The sequence below is a fragment of the Dufourea novaeangliae genome, unplaced genomic scaffold, assembly GCF_001272555.1.
Source record: "Dufourea novaeangliae isolate 0120121106 unplaced genomic scaffold, ASM127255v1 scaffold162, whole genome shotgun sequence".
NCBI classification, from domain to species: Eukaryota; Metazoa; Arthropoda; class Insecta; order Hymenoptera; family Halictidae; genus Dufourea; species Dufourea novaeangliae.
In genome coordinates, this window is record NW_015374046.1 from 398,635 (window position 1) to 423,027 (window position 24,393).

The window sequence follows — 24,393 nt, forward strand, 5'->3', positions numbered from 1 at the left end:
TGACATCAATATAGACGACTGTTGATTGGACAAACTCCCAATATCACCACTGAAAGGCGCCAGGGTAAACGGGCAATGTGACAATGTTTCAACAAGAAATAATCTCGTTCTACGAATATCTTGTGTATTTATTCATGAAAATGGAAATTATAATATTACGTCTTCAGATTGATTAATTTATTAAAAGATACATATTATTTTGTTACTTTATTATTACTTTTCCCTGTTATTTACTCCTTCTTCTATTTTTTAATTACTATTGTGTTTACAAAAATAAAATATAATCCCTAAACGTAAAAATATAGTATTTTCGTGAAAGAAGAATCTTAAAAGGCAAGAAATATATATTTCTGAACAAATTAGTATGCCTATTTAGCGTGTATATCACATAGACGTATAAACAAAATGTTCACATGGTTTTACAAATTCTGTTTCGAACATTAAATTCAAATGAATAGTACTTCTTAGTTGATTTCTAATATATATCGTAACGCATTATTGCAAAATTTCCCATAAATACATATGTACTTGTCCATTATTCTCGCAATAGATAGTTTTTTCTTGTTTCAATTAGACGCTAGTTTACTCCCGAGTTTATTTTTAATGTAACAGACATATGGTAGATTGAAAAATGGAGAAATATAGTAAGTGGAACTATTGTGATCCGAAACCTGACGCCTCTCAAATTTTGAACGCAAGGATCATCAGCTACCCTCCCATCCCGATTATTTAAAATTCTGGCCAACATAAGCACACAAATCAATGCCTAAATTCCACTAAGGATAGGTATGCTTACATTTTTAAAAGGACATTGAAAAATCGCATATGCTAGAATATCTGTTGATTACATTGTATATGTATCTCTCCCTTATTTACAGACTGCTCCGTGAACGAAAATGTCTTGGATCGTTGTTAAGAAACTAATGAAAGATCCCGTGGACCGTGTGAGCGTTGGGTTCCACGTTTTCTATACACATCGACTATTTACGTGCGAATACTGCGTACAAAATTGTCAAACAAGAAAAGTCTCCCTGATTCTTTAATGTATTCATTTTATGTAACAATTTTCAAGTATAAAAGGTAACCCAAAATTGTATTACGAATCTCTTCCTTCAATCACCTCCTCGTACTATCCCTACTTCATGTCATTGTCGCCACAAGGTTTATAAACAGAAACGAAACTTGAACTCGGTCTCCTGAAAATCAATCCCGTCCAGATAATTCCCATACTTAGCAGTTCAACCCAATGGAATACGGCAGATTTTTGTCGTTAAAATAATGATGGAACTGGACACAGCGCCATAGACCAGGGAACGGAGACCGAGTTCAAGTTCTGTTTCTGTTTATAAACCTTGTGGCGACAATGGCATGAAGTAGGGGTTCTACGAGGTGATTGAAGGAAGAGGCCTTTTATAGAATTACGATAGAACTTCACTTAGGCAAGTTCGTTTAATTGTTCAATTAAATTTAAAAGAGGCAAAAAAACATACTTCGTGTTCCAAAAGACATATAATGTGATTCTATACATGAAATGTTTTCAAATTTATTCAGTATGTGGACAAATGTGTCTTTGTACCGAACATGACGCTATCATCTGACAAAAATATACACATTCGGTGAGCACTAACGTAACAGACAATTAAAGTTTCAAGTCATAATCTTATGAACAAATATTGCTAAGATATCTACTGATTTAAAAATAAACGATAATTCTGAAATCTGTCGCACTGTACCCTGTAAGGTGTGTGAAAAAGATATTCGCTATGGTCGTTGAAATGGATTTAAGTATCTAAATCGACGGAGATTCATTACAAAATCGTGTATCTTTATACATATAAAATTATATTATAATAAACACACAGAAGAGCATGTTTTAACTAATAGAAATATTTTAAAAAAGTAATTTCTAACAGAAATTATTGATTGCACAAAAGTACTGTAAACTTTGGTTAGCCAGAGTAATATACAGGGTATTTAAAAAAAGTGGTCTAACATCTGAAGGCCTTATAATTCTCACCGGAAGGATTAAAAAATGCTTAATTAATGTACGTCCTGCAATCAATCCGTTCGATGTAAAATCTAGTATTTACGAGTGTACTGTTTGGAAAGACACTTGTTCAGGGTTGTATGATAATCGAAGATTATCACTAACATCAACAAAATTTACACGACATACACAAACCTGATACAAGTCTGCAGTATTTAACTGTAGCACGCTTAGTGTTATTGCCACTTCGTTATCAATATCTGCCTATTATTCTAACATGGAGATGTCAAACATGCTTGTCATGTATGGTCTTACCACTGGGAATAGTCCCGCAGCCCGTCGTTTTTACACAGAAAAATATTTCACGTCGTATCGTGTTAATTTCGTGTGACAACGAACTACTTCTATCGTCGATATGGTAGAACGTGTTTCAAGAATAGTAGAGAAGGTACTTGTTAATGGTTATTGACAAAGTGCATTGCAAATTCAAACTTCTTTGTGATTATACTCTTTTACTGACGAGGCTGGATTTACCAAAAACGAGTTCAGGAATTTTCATAATAGTCATGAGTGGTCAGATGAAAACCCTGATGCAATGATTTAGTCAGAAAAATTATACATGTGGCTTTAGCACGACGGCGCTCCCCCATATTTGGTGACTGACTTGCATCTCCTGGATTTCTTATTGTGGGGATATTTAAAGACATTAGTGTAGTCATCAACGATAAATGATGTAGTGGATTTACAACAACAAATAGAACAGGAAAGGATTACTTGAAAATGTACAAGGTTACAAGAAATCTGACTTTTCTTTCTTCTATTTTTTCAGATGTTTAACTGTTAGGGAATTTCGACAATAGCATAAACAAAAGATTACCTTTCTGCAAACGTTCGACAAACTGTCTTTTATTGTACATGATGATTTTATATTATATTTATGTTATTAAACACTATTTATATCATATCTCATTTTCAAATATAAATAAAATCAGTTTAAAGATTAATAGAAATTTAATATCATTTTTCAAGAGAACGGTTGAGTTCCGATCTATGGTTCCTCGAGACTTTTTATCCTCATGATAAGTACAAGAATACGTTGCAATGAAACAAATTGACCTTGAAATTCAAGGTCAAGGTCAAGTTTGCGGCACCTTTCTTACCATACTCCCCACCAATCCAAAGGTGTAGAATCAAATTATGGTAGTCGTGATATGTAATTTCTTGACACAATGTATGTCAATCTGTAATCCACAGATGTCAAGCTTGTATTCAAATGGACGGAAGTCACATCCAACATTTCTTTTGAATGTGAAAACATGCTTTCACGTTTTACATCGACAGGATTGATTTCGGACCTATGTTGATTAAGCACTTTTTACTCCTCTCGGTCGGTATTATAAAGTTCTTCTATTCTTATTGAATAAAATAAATAAATATAAAATACTATACTTGAAATTCAAGTTAACAATGAATTTTACGGCGTGTCCTTTAAATAAATATTTATCAATTCAGGGGCGTAGCGAATTTTCGATAAATAAAATTTGCATTAATAATTGTGGAGTATGTGTGAATACGTAAGTACACCTCATAGGAGATAAGAAGATATTAACAAATTACTTTTCAAAAATATCAATAACGGTACAATGAAATATCAGCTTGTTTCTCATTAATTTGAACTTACTAATCAGAGTCAATTGTCTACCGTAATATTAACACTAAACCTACCGAACCCTTCGGAGAGATAGGAATTAGAACGGAAAAACCGGTTATTTGACCGGACGTAGTAGGTTTAGTGTTAATAAACAAGTGATTATGACCAGATTTTGAACGATAGCATGATAGATGTCATGCCTATTGAAAAGTCGACTCTTTTTGCTTGTATGTAAAGCTTTGGGTAAGTAATTCGATTTCATTTTCGTTTCGCCGTACATTGTGTCGGTGGTAGTTTGAAATATTGTTCTGTGTGTTGTTACTTCGACAACGAAATTTAACGATCTTCCGCTGTTCTTCTGTAGAATTCTCAAATACCTCATCCATACACGTTTACAATTATGTTTGGTATTGTAGCATCGGAGCAGCAAGATTCGGGTGATGAGCCGTATTCATTCTCAAAGCTGAGATACTTTTGTTGTACCATTCATCTTCCGCTGACATACCTGAAATAAAATAATATGTTAATATTATTAGAATACATAATAATCCTTCCATTAAAATGATTCGCAACTGAGGCATTTACCTCTAAAATTACTTTATATTTATATTAAAAATAGAAAAAATGTAAGGCCAGAGCCACTTTTGTAAATAAACAGTTCTGTATTAAAGTCAGAAAACAGAAATATACATTTAGATTCAGAATCTCGCGATTAAAGTTATCCTGTATGTAATACAAACTATTTGATCTTATTTATAGGTAGTTGCGTATGTTATGCGACTATCGAGATGTTAATCACATAAATATGTTAATAAATTAAATTTACTAATAGTTTCACGAAAATCAACTGATCATAATAATCACGCTGCAGTATATTATGTTGCATTATATTTTCGTTTCTGAGACGAATTTGCAGCTATTGATAAGTAAATATTCGATGTAATACAAAGAGGAAATTCCATGATCATTCACCCTTCCAGATTAGGTACAGCTAGGTGGAGGAAACAAAGTTTCTTTTTCTTAAAAAGCAATCAGGTAATTTGACTTAAAGACTTTCCTAGGAACCTCGTCGTAGCTGTTAATCGATCGATTTGCTATTACTAAATTAAGACGTTAAATCGTTACGAGAGCCTGAGATATTGACAAAAAAACCTACACCCGGAGTAGACATCTAAATGAAGAGCTGCAGACAGCCAATTTACAAATAGTCTTGATTCGATTTAAAAGCGATATTCCATCTTGCGCCGGAAATGATGTAAGACGGCCCTAGAGCGGAAATAGAGAGAACGTCTTGGACTGAATGTACGTTGCTACGGGTGTCTGGTTCTCGTTATTTCCGGCCTAGATTTTTATGAAATCAATCAATAACATTGCGTCAACACCTGCAAAAACTAGAAAACTTTACAAAGACGTTCATGAATTCAGTTTTATATCACAAAGACATGTATAAATTGTTCCTTTCACAATCGACTTTATAACATCATCTCAGCATAGGAATAATATCAATGAACAGGAAGTAAATATATCTATTCTTAAATTTGATTTTCCTTTTTCTTGGATAGACAAGTTATTTTAGATGAACAGAATTTTCAATTTTACGTCGAAGAGAACTATACATGTATCGCTTTGCGTCGATTAACTTGAAAGAAGAACGGCTCAATGAAGAATGAAAATAAGGATTTATTTTTTTATTTGAACAAAATTTTTCTCTTTATTCGACGGTGAATGGCCCAACTATTTTTTATTTTTCATTTTTTAACTACAATATATTTTAAAGATTTATTAAAAAAGTATGCGATCGATACAGAGAATTCACGATAAGTGTCAGCCGGCTCCTCCACGATGACTGTGAGGACGTTATCCCCACCACTGGGGAAGGGGGTCGTGGAACCAGTCAAACAGTGTAGCATAGTAAACATTTTGTCCTAAGTATCTATATGCCCACCTTCTACGACATAATTATAATGCCGAAACGGTACATACTCAATCAGATCATTTAGCACCGCGTGACGAAGAGAGCGATCGTTACATATCGAGACCGATTGCAATAGAGCGATAGGCAATCAATCCAACGATTTATATTTTTTATAGGTATACCACACTTGCCCCTGTGCCATCTCGCTGGGCATTTTTGCAGGTCTACACGGTACGTAGAAATGATTTTAAACATCGTTTAGAATTCTGGGAATGGGGCCTACAGAACTTACAAAACGATGAAGTACTTGAACAAACTTTTGTTTATGGACGGAGCCACATTTACAAACCGTGGGCAAGTTCGTGACGAATCGTCAGAAAAGTAGGCGTCACCCCGGCCAAGCGCGACATCAGCGACCGCGAGTAGGACCTCTCGCGGTTTCTCGCTGCCAATAATGACCGCCGGTAGCGATAAGAGCCGCGGCAGGTCACGATTCAGGAGTGACTTGTGTTTCACGAATCCATATATCATAAAGTACTTAACAGGTTGAATGCCACGGGGGTCACCGGTGACCGGCACTTAACTTGGCTGTGACGCCATGGGGGCCACCGGTGACCGACGTGCCCGGATTGAAAAAAAAATAAGAAAGGTAGACAAAAGACAACACTTATAATTTCTTATTATTATCATCGTTGATGTAGTGGTCTGAAGAAATGAATGCAGTATAAAACATTTGAAAATAGTTTTATTTATACATTTAATATAGTTTTATTATGCGCGCACGTTACGATGTGTCGTATTAAAACATTCTAAACAAAGGAAGGGTGAACCAGCACAGTCTTTACAATATGTCACGACTTTTTTGGTACAGTTTTTTGCAATTATTCTTCCTAGCTTCTTTGAATTTTTTTGATAACAAATTTTGCAAAATCTTCGCGCCGTTCGAGCTTTTCCCGGCATTGCTTTTAATTCATGTCGTGGTTTTTTCAGCAACCTTTCATGTGGAGAAATGGAAACTTCAGCTTCATGATCACGACTGATTGTTAACAGTCTCAAAAATAATAAAATCGTAACAGTATTACTGAACAATGCGAAGACACAATTTGAGATAAATGACAATCGCGCGAAATCGTACTCCAGCGCCACGGGGGTCACCGGTGACCCCCGCCGAAATTAACATGCCAATCATGTTTATACGTTGTAAATTATCTATTGTAGATAATATTTCAATATTATATGTATCGCTAAATAGAAAGTTCATCGTGGCGCCACGGACAATCCCGGTAAAATTGGCGTGGCATTCAACCTGTTAATGATGTAAACCAGTAAGACTTTTGTTCAGAGTTCGATCACTATTATATCCATCACCATCGGGTCCGAACGATAGTTCGGTTCATATGCCCCTGGATGGGTTCCATTTTAGAAATGTCTATAGAAGACGGATATTCTGTAGCGAATTCTTGTCAGATAAAGAACTTTTTTTAAAAATGCAAAAATATTGCTTAGAAAATATGCACATCACTTCTTTTATTAAAATGTGACAACAGCAATTAACATTCATACGTTTATTCAGGAAACTCTCATCAATTTTCTAAGTTCTAAGAATATATTAAACTTTCTAGCGTTTTTAGTTTTTATATAATACGTCAGTTTTTCCCCAAAATCGTGTGTTTTTATTAAAACCTCATTTTTGTAATACTGAACATTTGCTTCCTACCTCACTGTCACACATTCCAATGCAGCCCTCGAATAATATTTTCTTTTCTACTACTATACAAAACAAGAGTTCTCTTTGTTATTACGCATACATTAAAAAATTTTCGACCGTGTTTCAATGATATTTTTCCGATGAAAATGAGTCTAAACGCAGTCTCATACGAACTGTTTTCATTACATACAATGTGGAACACAGTTACAGCATTTAGAATAAATTTGGTCTCAAATGTTTCTTTATCAGGGAATACTGTATTATAGAGTAAAATTACGCAATTTCAAAGAGAGTAAACAAACAGGAAAACTATAACCTTAGAAATTAATACTATCGTATAAGACGTAATGAAACAAGAATAATAATTATCTTATTTTATTCCAATTGTTAACGAACTTACCCATTGTGTCTTGTCTCATACCAGTGACTGCCGACATATTGGATGCTGAATGTGACATAGAAAACGGTTGTGTCATACTCGGATAAGACGTGGTACCCATCTGTAGGAAGAGATTCACATTATGAGTTCAAGTTAGAAACTGCTTATTCGTATATTTTTTAATTTATTTTGTGACGAATTAAATTTTAACATATGTTATTACAAAGCAAAACCTGAAGAAAAAGATTAAATTACGTAAACGTATTGCAGCACTCAGAAATGTACAATCGCAAAATTCAGTACAGATTATTTTAGTGAGAAGAAACTGTAAAATAAAATCTAAATATAGTATTTAGAATAAAAGGGAGTGTACTTCGTGATAAATCAGGCTGTTGTAAAAGTACACAACATACAGAAGAATAAAAATAAACGGTAATCCTCAGCACCGATTTCAATGACATTGAAATACATTGTCAAGGCCATCATTCTGATTAATTTTTCCCTCCTATACATATAATAGGCGGTCTCTCTTAGTTTCCGAGTTCTCGCGGTAGCGTTGGCTACCAATCGCAATGCGTAGCCAACGCTACAGTGGAGGCTCGGCCGACAGACTCGCGCTCTGATTGGTCGGGGTTTTTCGTTAATATCTCGTTAATAAAGCCTCGGATAACATTTTTGCTAAGGAAAAAGTTGTTTTAAATCATTCCAAGAACCCCTCATTTCCGGAAGTTGACGCTATTTTGGGACACCCTGTATAATGTATGAAATTCACCTTATATTTTCTCAAGATTAGACTTCTGTGTTCTACCACAGCGGTTTCTTCGATACTAAATTCCGACTGTATGTATTAGGTTTTACTAAATGCGTGGTCCGGTACGTTGCTGATGCAATACTGATGTCACATCGATGCCGACACGTTATGTGTGCGGCAATCAGTATCGACGCGTAGACAACTGAACTGTACTGGTCAGATGCTGTTAACACTAGAACTACCGACGACAAATGCATATTTGCTTCTATCGGTGGATAAATATGAAAAACTTTTGAAAATTTAGAAATTGACTAATTTCTTTACTTTCATATCGTAATAAAAGGTGCAAAAGATCTGAGAAAATGTATTTTCATAACATTTCAATCGTCGTTGTAGAAGTGTATGGACAATTCATTTTGATTTGCTTAGTAGTTCTAGTGTTAAATATGTAGCAGTCTTAAGACTGCACAACACTTCCGGCGGTTCTGCTATAACGATCAAGTATCAACTAACTATGCTCGCTTACGCGACTATTACTGACGAAAAACAAACGAGACGCAACAATGTCTGCCACACAATGAACTGAGTATCTCGCTATTCCCGCTTCCAAAAATAAAGTAAAGAATGTTCTAGTCTAAATATGTATCTTTTCCAATATTAATTATACGCGTAGACACGTTAGAATAAATCTTATTAAATAATTTCATGATGCTGCACTTTTGAACGTGGCTTTGAAAATCGATTAAAGTGATTTTCACATTTTTTTACCGACGAACCACCATGCTCGAAGAATGATTGGCTTAATTAAAGCAGTAGGCATTCGATAATCCGTCCGACCGAACTAATCAGGCGAAATGCAATTTAGGTACATCGACCGATAGCGATGCGCCGGACGCTCAGGTGCACTTCAATTTAATACCTCGGTTAAAATCATTAACAAGAAACGCATCAAATTCATCTGTAGGAGTACGATATATTGGCTAGTAGATGCGAAGCATCGATTGTTGTATAAGTAATCCAATTGTACATACATCAAGAAGATTAACATAAAGTAGAGCATTTGCGTTCGTTTTGCACACATTTCTACAAGTTACATTTAATTAGGCGTTGACTTGCACTATTCTTATTAATATTATACAATTAAATACAAGATTATAACATTCATTTCTTCAACGTAACATAGACTACGTTTTTAAAGAATGTTTATAACAGCGGAAGACTATTATAATATAATCTTCACTGATGATTATAGATCATCATAGGCAGTATAGTCCTCATATATATTATCAGCATTATTACGTGGTTGCATAGATTCTATTACTTTTTCAGAAGGTAAAAGAAGAAAGTCGTACAAATATCGTTTAGAAAGTAGAAAATCTAGGTGATTCATGTAATGTAACGCAGAGTACAGGCTGCCTCTTACAAGGTTGTAGTGCTCTATGATGTATTTTCGAAAGGGTCGTCACTTTTGCAACAACCTAATATACAGGGTGGAGCATTTACATGGAAACACGTAAATATTTCTTTTATTTAAGATCGCATGAAAAAACTCCTAAAGAAAAAGTTGCACTGTTTTAAGAGACACATGTAGGGCAAAAAATATTTGGTCTTATATAAAAAAAACATATATGATTTTGGAGTCTTGTAAAAAGTTACTGTGAGAAAAAATTTTTCTATCGTTATACATGCCCCTTAAAATTGTGTAACTTTGTTTTAGGGAGTTTTTTCATACGAAATGTTTTAGTTAAATGCAATCGTTCACTACATCACATTCATTATAAATAATGTAAAATAATGAAGCTATTTTTAAAAATAATTTAGTCTTACAGTCATTTAAAATATTGACAATAGTTCAATGTTACGATATAATAGTATAATGTATTTATTATAACTAAAAGAATAATATACTTACTTGTGGATAGCGATTTATCCCATTTATGCTATTATGGGGATGAGGATATGGCTGGTAACCCCTGCTGGCACCAGGGTAAATATTTCTCATCATGGCGCCTTGACAGGCAGGTATTGGAGTCAAAGCTTTCTGAAGTTGCTTCTCTTGTTTTCGATATTTCGCTCTTCTGTTTTGAAACCAAACCTATGAACAAGACGGGAACAAGATATATCTAAGTACAGATAAAATATCTTTTTTTTCGTGCCATCATAATCTCCGTAAAAAAATCTATAACCACCTAATTTTGTATGAAAATGTCATTTTTACAGTTCTATAAGGCTCGTGTTAAGAAGACATTTCTATAACGTTTCTTTTTAATAATTTTATCGTTGACCTTGCCATTTTTTGGTAGCAATCGAAAGTTGAAGCTTTTAAGATTGTTCTGTTACATTGTCACCTAAATTTATAATTATTAAAAATTCCCGCGAGTTTCCTTATAAGGAAGGTGGACAAGAGTTATTTTATGAAAATGTACATACTATGCGTATTCTCAATATCATCAGGTTTGTTTTCTTTATTGTTAAGCAATTACAAAGTTGTTACGTGCATAGTGCGAAGAATAATACTCAGTACACTTATGTATTATGTATTGCATACCAAAAATATATTACCCTTACGTAAAGGTATGTATTATACCTACATAATACTTATGTTTTGAAAGTATACACGATGGTCACTAGGAATGTCTTGGGAAACAATTGCGGTACTGTTTACATATTTATCAGTATCATTAAAATTTGTTAAAGTATTCCTTCATGAAATTAGTAAAGTATTCCTGCCAGGTTATAAACTTCATGTTTACATATATTTCTCGGTATCGATTTCATATTCTAAATTCTTTAACACTGATTAATTACTTTAATATTTATGAAGCGGATTTCTACAGAAAAGTGGTGTATCTATCGGTATTTTCCGTTTAGGAATTTCCATTGTTTCACGGGATTAGTACAATACATCCATATTGCGATTGACTGAATCGGTAGCAGCTATAACCCTGGCATCTACATTGACTCCATGAACCGTTTGCACCCCTACCTCTGCTTTTCCAATCGTTTCGATCCTGTTTTTCTCGTTTCTTATCGTTCCCTGTGAACTATCCCCTCTTTTCAAGCAACCCCTACATAGAAAGAGAAGAGCCTCTTCTCTGGTTGGGGTCGGCTTGTTTCTACCCTCGTGGTAACGTTACCGGTGCCTCTTGATTGGCCAATGCCACGACTGTGACGTCATTCCAAGCTTCCTCATTGGCCAACGTGTTTTATCGACATTTCTACTGTGCATCAAGTCTCACCCTCTAGCCCTTACGCACGCACGCGCGCCTACGCCATCGCGAAAGTAGATGACACAGGAGGCTGGCCTGAACAGGCTCGCTTTCTTGTTTATTCTGTTTCATTCACTCTTTACCCTATTTGTCAGTGTCTAGTATTACGGGCTCTTGTATGAATGCTTTCATATTCGAAACCGATAGTAAAGAAATTTTAGAAGTTTGTGAAAACAGAAAAATTTAACAGCTTCAAATAAATTCTGTAATGCTTCAATTTGCAATAAAACATATTGGATTTCAAGTACATCAAAAGAATCCAGGATATGGAATTGTGAAGGGAGGTGATACTGTTTCACGAAAAGTGATCGATTTGGCATGCAATGGACCCAACTGCTATGCAAAATGCACGTTTAAAAACATAATGCATGTTAAACTTGAGGTTATAATGATCATAAGGACCTCGACAGTCCCTATCCTAGGTAGCACCTATGATCTTTAAACCTTTTCGTAGGAAATATACCTGTACGGAAGCTAAAGCACAGTCAGGAATATTTAGAAAAGAATGAATATTATCACCAACCGTAATAACTATGCGCAACATTATTATTTAAGTTACAATTGATTACTTCTAGTCAAGTTTCATGATTTCAAGTGGTAAGAGTTCAAATATCGATGAGTTGAAAACAACTTGTTACTAATGCAATGTAGGAATCTTATTTTAAGAGTAGCGACTTAAAATTGGGATAAAATTTCCATTTAGAACTCATTTGATCCACGGATAGAATATTAGAAGTTACGTGATTGAAGTAGGTACGCCATTTTGAATTTTTAACGCTACACGTGGAAATCGCAGGGTAAAGAAGGAAGTTGGTTTATCGAGCGACTGAGCGAGAGGCTTGCGTGCTGAAGGACAAACAGAGCATACAGTGGCATTGAAAACGCGACAACGTCGCACGAAATACGCAGCTCGCGTTGGATCCCCACCAGGCCATGCGCACGGAAACCCCTCAGAGCTCTTTTTTAGTGAAACAGATCATAAGTGCGGAAATCGCACTATCGCAGGAAAGCTAAACTTTTATTTATTTAATAGAAACCAACCTAACGTAACTTTTATCACCTTGGACAGAATGAAATCTAACCGTAACTTTAAACATTTGGGAAATGTTTTTTATACGCCTTTTAAGATATTACCATAGCGTTCGTAAAAACTCTTTAAACGTTCCCAGAAACGTACAGAGAATGCTACTTTTACACATTCGGAAATGTTCTGAGAATTTGACACAGGTCCTCAGGACGTTCCACTTTGTAAATAGGACCTTTCTAGAATATTTAAAGATTTTAACGTGGTCGAGGGAGGGGGGGGGGCGTGAGATATGTGAACCATTTCGGGAGATCCTCCGAATGTACCGAACGTCCATGTACCAACGTTTTATGCTAGGAAGACGTGCTGAGATGCTACAAAGTAAAGGATTTTGGATGAAATATTAATTTACAATGCGAATTCCAATTATTTTGCATTAAAACCTCTTATATTAATAATATTAATATATAACTATTATAGTAATATGATAGACATTTACATACTTTCTTCTTGAGTATTTTGTTTAATATTTTCAAAAACACCGTACCAACCCTTTATTCATATCGGATTAATAATTCCTTTCTTTCGTCCCCTTAGTCTTATATTTTTTGTCCACTATTGCGCATTTGTCCAGACTTATATGAATAGAAATTATAATTTGTATTTCTAATTTTAATAGCTATTATGTAAATGCGCGAAATATTTTATGTGTTCGGGGTGAATGGATACTATTTTGTGTAACCGTAGTTACCTGCATTTAAATTTTAGTGCGTTGTAGTTTAATATTAATTTGGATTAACTAGAAGATTCTTTTTTCAAATGATCGAATATCGGATAAGAACTGATGAAATTCAAAAAGTAAGGATAACGTTTGAATTAATGATAATGGTAAAAAAGGGTAGCACTGTGATAAGAGAATAATTCTCGCATCACCGGACAAGAAATCCCATTACGTCGTAGAGAAAGAATGGTGAACCGAGCCTTGATATTGAGTTAGCTGAGTTTTCATTCGACTTTTTTTCTTCGATTCGACTTCCGATCGAAGCTTAACTACTAGGCGTTTTACGAGAAAATCGACTTCCTATCGAACAGAAAACAAGAGAATTCACGAACGAAATAATGGTCGACTTGTGTTTGTCATTTTATCGGAACGTTACAAATTTTTTACAACACTCGTCTATAAAGCAAATCTAAATACTGACACCTGTCACTGGATGTTTTATTACCACATACTCTTTATACTAATAGATATTTTGCACGGCAAGATTTATATTTGAAATTTTAATAAGTCTCTAAATGAAATAATATTTTAAGAATCATTATTGTTTATTAAGACAATAGTATGACATAGTTTCATTAACTGTTTATACTTTTTGTGGCCTTCAATAATCTTATGTAATAGGTCGTTGAACTCGTTTTAAGCTTCTCTATCATTCTACGGAAACAAAAGCATACCGATCCATTTAAAAAATTGTACTAAAATTTTAATGCATGAATGAAGTAATCATAAAACAAATTTCCAATGATGGACCTAATTGTCTACGATGTATTTGTAAAGAAAATTAAAACAGTTAAAGGAGAAATGTCGCAAAGTATGACAACATAATGATAATAACAAAATATTATGATATGAAACAAAAGTTCCAGCCAGAATTTTCTCATCATTCCTTGGCAAGCGGGTAAAGTTGCAGTGTATTAGATGTAAGACAGGAGTTAGAAAGGTACGAAAAAGACGGGAACATAACCCGAAGGGGTCGGTCCCCTCATGCTTTCTCTACTCTCCTCCACCATCTTCTTACCTCTCGCCACCTAGCGAAGGAAGAACCTCGGCAAGACCGAGACGTTTCAGATCTATCTAGGGTGGAGAAAATTCAATTTAAAATGGCGGCTCAGATATAATGGCAGCCTCCGGTACGGCACCACCCTCCTACGTCCCCAACTCATCTCAACTATGCCACCGTTGCTCCCTACCTATTTCTCTTTCATCTAGAAGCACTCTGCCCGCGTGTACCCATCTTTCACGATACAGAATGCCATAACTATGTAGTGTGGGAACTTTTAAAGAATGCCTTCGGCCAGCATGTTAACGTAACCAAAAATCCTATTGTCCACCATGTTTCCCTGCTGATATTACCTATAATATATTATGTACGTGTCATTTAGAAGTAAAATAAAAAATCGTGGTCGACAATTTTCAATTTCTACCTATCTTATTTGATGAGCAAATGTAGTTTCCATTTATGTTCACAGGTCTTTCTAGTTGGATCATTTTATTAAAGCCATTACATAAAACTTTGTCCTTCTGGTTAAAGATGCCTTTAACAGCAGATTTCTGACTAACTTTTTCTACTCTCGGATGTTTTTCCTGGCATGAAATTCTTCCACGGTCAAATTCTCTTGACAGAACATTGTCGGATAATATTAGAGCGGATAATATAAAAGTTATCGATCGAATCAGAGCAGTTTTCTTTGCACTTTTAGTGTAATGTATGACTGAAATGTATTTTGTATTCGTTTATACTTTCGTGATCGTGTATCCCAAAACAGAAAATTAGCAAAAATTCATCATATTTATGTACATCCGGCGTATTTTTGGAATGTGTGTCGAAGACATTATGACAAATGATTTATATTTTCGATAAGAATGGTAATAAAGACATTGCGCCTGAAGTCGCAAAAACTTTCTGGTCGATTCAATACTCGTATGTATATTGATACCGTCAACAAATAATTAACCACAATTTCAATAATTTGTTGGAAATAACAATAATATGAATATAAAATCTTAATTTCTAATCATACATGTACTTTAATTAATTCAGTAAAAAAAGTAATATCGCCATTCGTTATTCCTCGCAAAGAAGGCACTAAAATTTATCGGTCATGGACGGAAAAAGTACCTAAGTAACTATACGCAGGAAGATGTACTGTAATTGCAACGGCATGTGATTAACAATTAAAGAATGGGTTTAGTGAATTTAGGGAATCTTAATAGTGTACAAATTTATTGGACTGCGATAATTTTATATCGATTTGGACAGGCAAGTCTAAAAATTCTGTGAATGCATGAATATTTACTACGTATTTAGAAGTATGTATCTAGTAAATGATGTACAGGGTGTATAAAAATTATACGTCACGACCATTATAGCGGGATTCTACACCCCTGGATTGGTGGAGATCTGGTAAAAAAATGGATCGCAAAATTAACTTTGAAAGTCAAGGTCAAAAGGTCAAAAATTTTTTTCTATTGCATCGCTGAAGCATATTTGGACATACATCCATTGGTTTACATTGGTCGCTACATGGAAGCGTGCTGCAAGCGTCAAATGTCTATGAAGCGTCAATGACGAGACGCCTTAGTGGACAGTCGGCCTTACAGAAGTGATAAATTGACAAACATCGCATTTTCACGATAGTCTGACAGCGATATGCAGGGTGGTCTGGTTTGCTTTTGACGAGAAAACCATTAAATTGTGTGATACTTGGTAAAATATGACTTGAGCAGCCATCTTGTGTGTTTACATCGACGTCTGTCTCCATCACACACTTTATAAAATGCTAGTTCTTTCAACATATGGTGTTTATTGGTGTTTTTAAGGACCGGACTACCCTGTAGTGAAGTCTACCCGTTAGTGCCGTACCCGCGGAAACTTCATTTCTGCAATTATTGAGACGGAAGTTGGATTCTTCGAAATCGACTGTTTCTCTCGTGCATCGCATATGCATACACGGCAGAGATGGGCAAACTTGTTATTTCAATAAAGAGTTTCGAATAACAAATAAGAGATAAAAACAATATTTCGTTATTTTAAATTGTTTAAACGTGGAAATTTCAATTTTTATAATAAAATAATACTTCTTTATGAATGAGTCGATATTTGTCGAACAATTATTTAATCTTATTAACTGTTTAAAGCTCGGGACGACGCCCTTAGATACTGCTGCTTTTCACTGTGTATTATTCGAATAAAATTATGTCTAACTAAATCTAGTTTTTTTTTTTTTTGCGAACTTTAGTACGCGCACGCAACCAGTGCGAGTGCAACATAATATAAAGTATATTATTCAATGTTTATACAGTTGAATGCATCCCAATATAACTTAAAACTCCTGATTCCACCACTAATTAAATATGTTAACCGTGCCGTACATACCTATGAACTGTGCGGATACTTCTGCTAGTGGCATAGTATGAAGTTCTGAAGTGAACACAATGCATAAATAGCTTAAGTGACAGTATTTTCCACGCAAATAACGCAATATTAAATGCTACAGTTGCAACTGACAAGAGAGAAAAAAAGCTGCAAGTATGTATCGAAATTGAAATGCCGATCTCGAATTAATATAAATCCACGGATCAGCGACGTTTCAAAGCTATCGGCTAGAAATCGGTATTGCATTTGCAGATGGAACGAACACGTTCAAAAGTCACCGTCGTGCTGGCGACGTTGCTTGCTGTTTGGACACTTTGTGCATGAATTACAGCCAACGAGTAAAAGCAAACCGCGTTTTACTTGGCATCGCAGTTTAACAGGGTTAAGTCGCCGCGGTCCCGGGCTTTTAACACAAACAACACAGTCCTGCATTATACATCAAAAGAGCGAAACGCACTTGCGACTGTTTTAATATGTACCGCTCAGAATTCAGGGACTATGTGGCTATGTCTCTGTGCAGAGACATAACACGGACGGTGTACCCAGCCACCATGCTTTCCTTTCCCATCCTTTTTTAATGTCGTCAAAAACCACACTGCTAACCATGGGCGTAGCCGGGTTATCAGTCAAGGGGCAATGTAATTTTTTTCCTTGCGGGAAGGGGGGGGTAAAGTTCAATATTTTCCTTCTAAAGTAGTGCACAACCCACTTTTTCCGTCCAGGGGGGGGGGTAGTGTCCCCCCAGCCCCCCTAGCTACGCCTATGCTGCTAACTCTCGGATCTGTTGCGTTTCATCTAATACTCGCTCAACTTTCGAGTTCTCACCGAACGATTCCCAGTGCTTTTTATATTTGAATGCGAGTCGTTAATATTTCATGAATCTAACAGAGGGCAGCGTTAATGTGTAAATAGGTGTTACCCTATTATTACACTTGGTCAACAGAGTATGTATTTGTTCATCGGAAGTAGCATCAAGAACATTGTAGTTTATTAATCTGTGCTAGGAGAATATAAGGTCTACCCAGACGCATATCTGCACACTATTAGTTTCGTAATGTGTGTATCCACGAGCAAACTCGGCTTCCACTAGGGGAAAAAGTGGCGTAAGAGAAAGGCCTCCTACCACTTGGTAAATTTATTTCAAGTACTGAAGTAAATGTTAAATAGAATGTTAATTTGGCATAAATTTCAATAATTTCCGATACCAAATGTTAGGAGGACCTTTTCGAACGCCACTTTTTCCCCTAGCGGAAGCCGAGTTTGCTCATGAGGGTACACCCACGAGCAAACTCGGCTAGGGGAAAAAGTGACGTAGGTGAAGGTCCTCCTACTGTGCTCCTTCCTCTGGGTATTTGGAATTACTGAAATTTATGGCAAATTAACATTCGATTTAATATTAATTTCAGTATCTGGAATAAATTTACCAAGTGGTAGGAGACTTTTATTCTACGCCGCTTTTTCCCCTAGTGGAAGCCGAGTTTGCTCATGAGGGTACACAGAATGTATGTATAAGGTACCTTCACGAGCAAACTCGGCTTCCGCTAGCGGAAAACGTGGCGCAGGGAATTTAGTATCGGGAATTACTGAAATTTATGCCAAATTAACGGAATTATCGTACGATTTAACATTTATTTCAGTACTTGAATTAAATTTACCAGATGGCAGGAGGCCTTTCCCTTACGTCACTTTTTCCCCTAGCGGAAGCCGAGCTTGCCCGCGAGGGTACATGTATCTAAGTAACCATGTACACTTCAATTATACTACATAATTGTGGAAATTATTGTGTAACAAATATAAATTGTCCGAATGTTGCAATAATAATTAAAATATTGTATGTATAACAAGGCCCGTCTACAAGTACAACACCTGGGCGGTCGAACCCAGGGGCAGCCGCAGATCGTTTATTATATGTACAATTTTGACTAGTAAGAATAGGAATCTAGACTTTTTTTCCCTTGTCCCGCGGTTGGGGGCAAAAGTTTTTTTATGATAACATCAAGAAATTATGACTAAAGTTCCTAGTTAATTGGTACTTATTTTCATTGGTTTCAATAAATAATAATCATTATTCTTAACGTTTTATGTAATCGTTGTATTACATAACATATTAAAAAATAGTAAAATTATACTAACGACACTAAAGAAAGAAGATTGTCTTTTTATTTCTCTGCCTTATAAAGTTATAAGTAATACTCAAAATTCAAGGCCAATCAATTGGCCCTTTTTTGCTGACTATTTGCCGATTAGTCGCCGACTACAAAAGTGGCTGGATAGTCGGCATAATCGACTAGACGATCACCAGTCGGTACATCTCTATTACATATCTTCGTAATCAGCTTTAAATACATATACATATAATGTACAATATATTAAGAAACTCTCTTATTGAACGAAGTTACAAATTTTTAAATTTCATATTCAGTGTTTAACAGAATTTGTATAGTTTAGAATATAAAATTGAATCAGTATTCAAAGTATAGTGTAATACAATGTTGAATGATTTCAAAAGTTCCTCAATCGAATGTTGTTAACAGTTGTATTGACATTGCATAGTTAGAGCTTTGTGGATGTATAAAAAATCTATAAATGTTGTATTGGTTTGATAGAAATTGTAAATATAGCAGGAAGTATGTATGTGTTAAACATAAACTAAAAAAATATGTACATGAATTATCAAATGTTTATAATGACCTGTCCCTCGATTACGTGAATTGGAAAATTTTCAGAACGTTCTTTGTTATATGTACCTACGTATAATTAAATAAATAATTGTAAGGAGTGGCAGATGAATGATTTTTTCGACACTTCTCTTTTCTCTTTGATCGATCGCGCAAACCCTCGGAAGGTCCCTTACATCGACATTTGCACCCGTAATTACATTTTATCACCCTACATGCGCCTGTGATTCAATTAGTGAGTGAATAAGGGTAAACAATATAGACCGATGTAAAATATATTTGCAAATTGCCATGTTTTATAAGTAAAATAAAAAGGGTGTATTATTCGTAACACATTTAAAAACAGCTGCTAATTGTATAAGAAGAATTTTCTAAAAGCAAAACATGTTTTATTAGAGAACGTAATATATTTAATCAAGCGAGGTATTATTACAATACTAGTCGTTTTTATTGATTAATGTAGGTACTTGGTTACACCTTCCTAAATGAGAATTATTATCAGTAGTCACTAATTACATGTTAACGCAAATAGTAACCAATCAAAACAGACGATCGATTAAGATCAGATTTGGCTGAAACCTCTCTAATTTGGAAATTTGTTGTCAGGCACTACAATAAATTCCGTGAAACTTTATGTACGATTCTGGTAGCGATAATCTTTTAGCAAAGCAGAGCATCAAACGAAGAGCCTAGAAATAGTAATGTTTTCTGAAAATTCGTTTCAACTTTCAAAATGTAATGCAAGAACTTAGATTTTTAATAATAATTATATGAAGATACGTGTGTTTTATGGAGGACTGTAAAGAACCTCAAATACATAAATACTTCGACTAATAAAATTCTTTGAAGTTAAATAAATATTCAATGTCATATTTACAAAAGTCTACATTTCATACGCAACGAACTAATGTTTAATAATAATACTTTAGCAACAAAGTTTGTTCTCACTCGAGTTGTTTTCATTCTCCGACAAATATGTTTCTTTGAACATATAATGTATTACTTTCCTCATTAACTATATTGTTTTCTGAATTAAAAGGTGCGAAACACCTACCTGAATTCTAGCCTCGTTCAATTTGGTGGATCTCGCCAATTCCTCCCTGCAGTATATGTCTGGGTAATGAGATTTTGCAAATGCCGATTCCAATTCTGCCAGCTGCTCCTGCGAAACAATTGGAAGACTATAGTAAAGCCGATCTGAACTACCCGACAGGAAATTTGTGAGCAACGCGAAAGGTTCTGGTTCGATGTAATCGAAACGTCATATTGAAAAAAGAACGAGCTTATGTGAAAGTGATACCGGTGTCGAACATGGAAATAATAGACGCAAACGTTCCTGAAAAATCAGATGGACACTTTTTGCAGAATCATACATGAGCGTAGCCAGGGGAGGGGGGCAGGACGAAAAAAAGTGGCTTTTGCCCCACCCTACAAGAAAAAAAATTGGATTTTGCCCCCCCCCCTCCCTTTCCAGAGTTATAAAATTTTTTAGTAATATTTAATATTGCAGTATAATTTTAAACACGATCAACAGCCTCTATTAACAAAACGCATACATAATCAACGATCTATGACTTTGAAAAGAAAATAAATTGTGTCTGACAACGTACGGCCTTCTCCACTGTGGCAGTCGATGTGTTAATATTTTTGCCCCCCCCCCCTGACTGATAACCTGGCTACGCCCATGGAACCATATTTTTTATAAACAAACTAACGTGATTGTGGACACTTGGTAAAACTCGATGAAACAGAAAATTATATACAATATAATAATGAATTAATGTCCATGTTGAAGGCTGCATAATAATTGTTGACTTCAACTTTTTCAAATACAGTAGAACACCGATTATCCCAACTAATAGGAAGAAAAATCCATTCCGATAAACGGTTTTTGTATAATTTGCATAGGAAAACCAATGTTGCAATGATAATTTATTATTTATTTCTAAATATTCCGAGAATATCGTTATAATAGCAAGTCTCAAATACAGTAAATTGTATTGTCAATGAATTATCATTTAATTCAATGGAATTTTTTCCTTCTGGTTCGACTGTTAACTTAATTCTTTTATGAAACATTTGTGCCTAGTTCTGTGTTCCGATAATCGGTATCTGGGGTCATCCAAGTTTTCATAATCGATGTACTACTGTAAATTAGAGAAATTTTATGAAGCAGGAAGAATTTAAAAATACAAGTATCTTCGTAATGCAATGAGTTTAGAACAAACCTGTGTAAACGTGGTCCTGTGACGCCGTCGAGCAGGTGTTGGGCAACTCGCGGTAGTGGGAGTATGACCAATGTGCGGACTCGAAGCACAAGGGTCAGGCTTTAACTTTTTAAAAGCTCCTTCCACTCCTTCAAAAATAAAACATTGAAACGTCATTTAGAGTACTCTTAAATTGCCATTAAATAACAAGTAAAGAATATAATTCGTATTTAACTTCTTTGATCGCGTATATATGCCCATCATTATTAATAGACTGCGCATGTTTATGCATTTATAGGAAATTTTAATGTTGAAAATGTAGTAAAATAAAGACGTCAATAAAACTTAATACTATTTATATATTATTAACAACATAATAAGATATTCAGTGCAGGAAATAAATTTCTAACTCGCTTTATGTTTACAAATTAACGTCAAAGATTGTGATTTTACATAAACATCCGGCAGTCTAATTATTAACATGTATATATTTGCAAGGACTGATCATAAGGTTCTTATACCTTGTGTACAAATCAATTATTATTAACGTTAATAATAACTCCATTGGATCACCATGAAAATAACCTTCTTCTGCCCTTACACACCTTCAACATTTTGTTTTCCAGTATTCGAAAGCGGCGTAGTAAGCGGATACCGGAATCAAGCTAAAACTTTGTCCAACTTACAATGAGAGTCAGAACTAACTGTACAATTCACAAAACGTGAGGTTCGTGGTAATACTTCTGTAGCATCTTGGTATTGATCATGGTAGTAATACGGATGAATATGATTTCTTTAACGTTTTCGGTATAAATAACCAGCCAAAATGTCCGAGAAAAAGAAATTCGGAACTATAACCACAAAATTTGGTTAAGCATGGTGAATGTACTTTTATGGTTTGCGGGCAGCATGGCAACCTCTGATGTAGGACAATTGCTTTTTATTCATAGTACTATGGACAGATTTGGATATTTAAATATTTCAAAATCAAATTTAGCTGCAAGCATGGGTCTTTTAATGAGAGTTCATGACCCAAAATATGTATATAGCCAAGGTGGTGAAAAATTGTTTGCTGGAAAACACTTTCAATCAGTCAGGTCCTACTAAATGTTAGATTCTAAAGTGAGAGAAATAAATATGAATGAATCCCATACTTTCAAAATGTATACACTCACTTTTGACTCTCATTCTATAAGAATAACCTCACGCACGGACCAGTTTTCGACCGACCTGCGCAGCCCCCACTGCTGCGTACCGATCTGACGCATGCGATTGCTCGTAGCTCGCTATTTCTGCCGGTCTCCTACCAATAAACGTCATAGCCCGAGCGCGTGACGTCACAACCGCTAACGAAAGCACAGCGTAAGTGGGGGGTTCGGACGTTGCAACGCCTTCTTAGATCAATTCCATGCGTGAAGTGAGGTTATTTTTACGTTGTACAGAGAATAGCTCCTCCTACGCTTTCTCAATTATTCTCCCTCGTGTGGCAAAATGTCGTCCTTTTAGCACCCGCTTAAGACGAGGGAAAACGATGAAAATTTCATAAATTTATTCATAACCAGGAACGAAGCATGTGTCTACAGTTATGAAATGGAGACGAAGTAGTAATAAAGCCAGTGGGTGAAGAATGCTTAGCCAGATTCGAGGAAAGCTCGCATGTGTCGCTCAGACTAACATTTTAATAGAATTTTAATTACTTAGGGATCAAAAATAAAAACGTTACATCGCAGCACTAGTGCTATTTCACGGATATGCAGGCTTTTATTTTTTTGTTTGACTTCCAAACTTTTAGCCATCGCGTCGACGCGTCAAGGGAAGCTACTGGCGTAGTAAGCCGCGTCTCCATTGAGTCAGCATTTGCCAGGCGGCACAGCCGCTCGGTGTGTAGACTCGTGCGTGAACTTGGACTCATGGCTTGAAAAGCCGAACGGCATGCCGATTTGTTTCCCGACTGATGTTGGTAGACATAAAAAGAATTCGTGCCAAACCAGCAATGAGGATGCGTTTTCGACAAGGTAGGAAGGTCATTCCATGCCAAGTCGATCACTGTTTTCTCTTCATGGCTGGGATTTTTTTCAAAATGATAGAATTTAGTCCACGTGGAATTACGGGGAGGGGGGGTTAAGCCACCGTTTTTCGAATTTTAAATTTATTTAAAAAATGCAGACCTTTCAATTTTGTGACTTGTGCCAATTTTCATGAAATCGGGTTGTACTTATGAATTTATATCTTGGCAACTATTTATCGTATTCGGTTGAGTCCTTTTTGTTTGACATGAATAGATTATAAATAATATTGTATTTAGAGTCTGTTTATGTGAGAAAGTGAAAATTGACAAAATTACAGTTAATTGTCCTTTTGTACTTTGCTGCCGTCGAATTGTATGCGCTAGTTGTGATAATATAAACATGGAATAATTATACTCTTTTATAATAATTGATGTGGTTATTATTATTTTGTATACGAATAACGAATATCTGAATACAATCTGAGAAACCGACAATGAATTACATATATAGTAGGTACATAGTATTTGCATCGGTGAGGATCGCTCGAGTTCGACCGACGGTGACTTTGGTTATGTAGTAGCCTATCGATGTGAATCAGAAATGACTACCACATTGGATTCAGCGTTCAGTACTCGTAGGATTAATATCTCCACTTCTA

The 24,393-nt window shown here is 35.4% G+C and overlaps 1 protein-coding gene across 1 annotated transcript in view; it reads right to left on the reverse strand.

Moving 5' to 3' along the window:
- Nucleotides 1-4,036: 4,036 nt before the first annotated feature.
- Nucleotides 4,037-24,393, reverse strand: part of LOC107189767 (homeobox protein prophet of Pit-1-like) — a 29,565-nt gene continuing 9,208 nt past the window's right edge. Inside the window, exons 2-6 of the mRNA XM_015578382.1 lie at nucleotides 21,748-21,875; nucleotides 20,574-20,681; nucleotides 10,304-10,486; nucleotides 7,662-7,761; nucleotides 4,037-4,143 (exon numbers count right to left, since the gene is read on the reverse strand). Coding sequence (XP_015433868.1) covers nucleotides 4,037-4,143; nucleotides 7,662-7,761; nucleotides 10,304-10,486; nucleotides 20,574-20,681; nucleotides 21,748-21,875 — 626 coding nt within the window. The remainder of the gene's footprint in view (nucleotides 4,144-7,661; nucleotides 7,762-10,303; nucleotides 10,487-20,573; nucleotides 20,682-21,747; nucleotides 21,876-24,393) is intronic.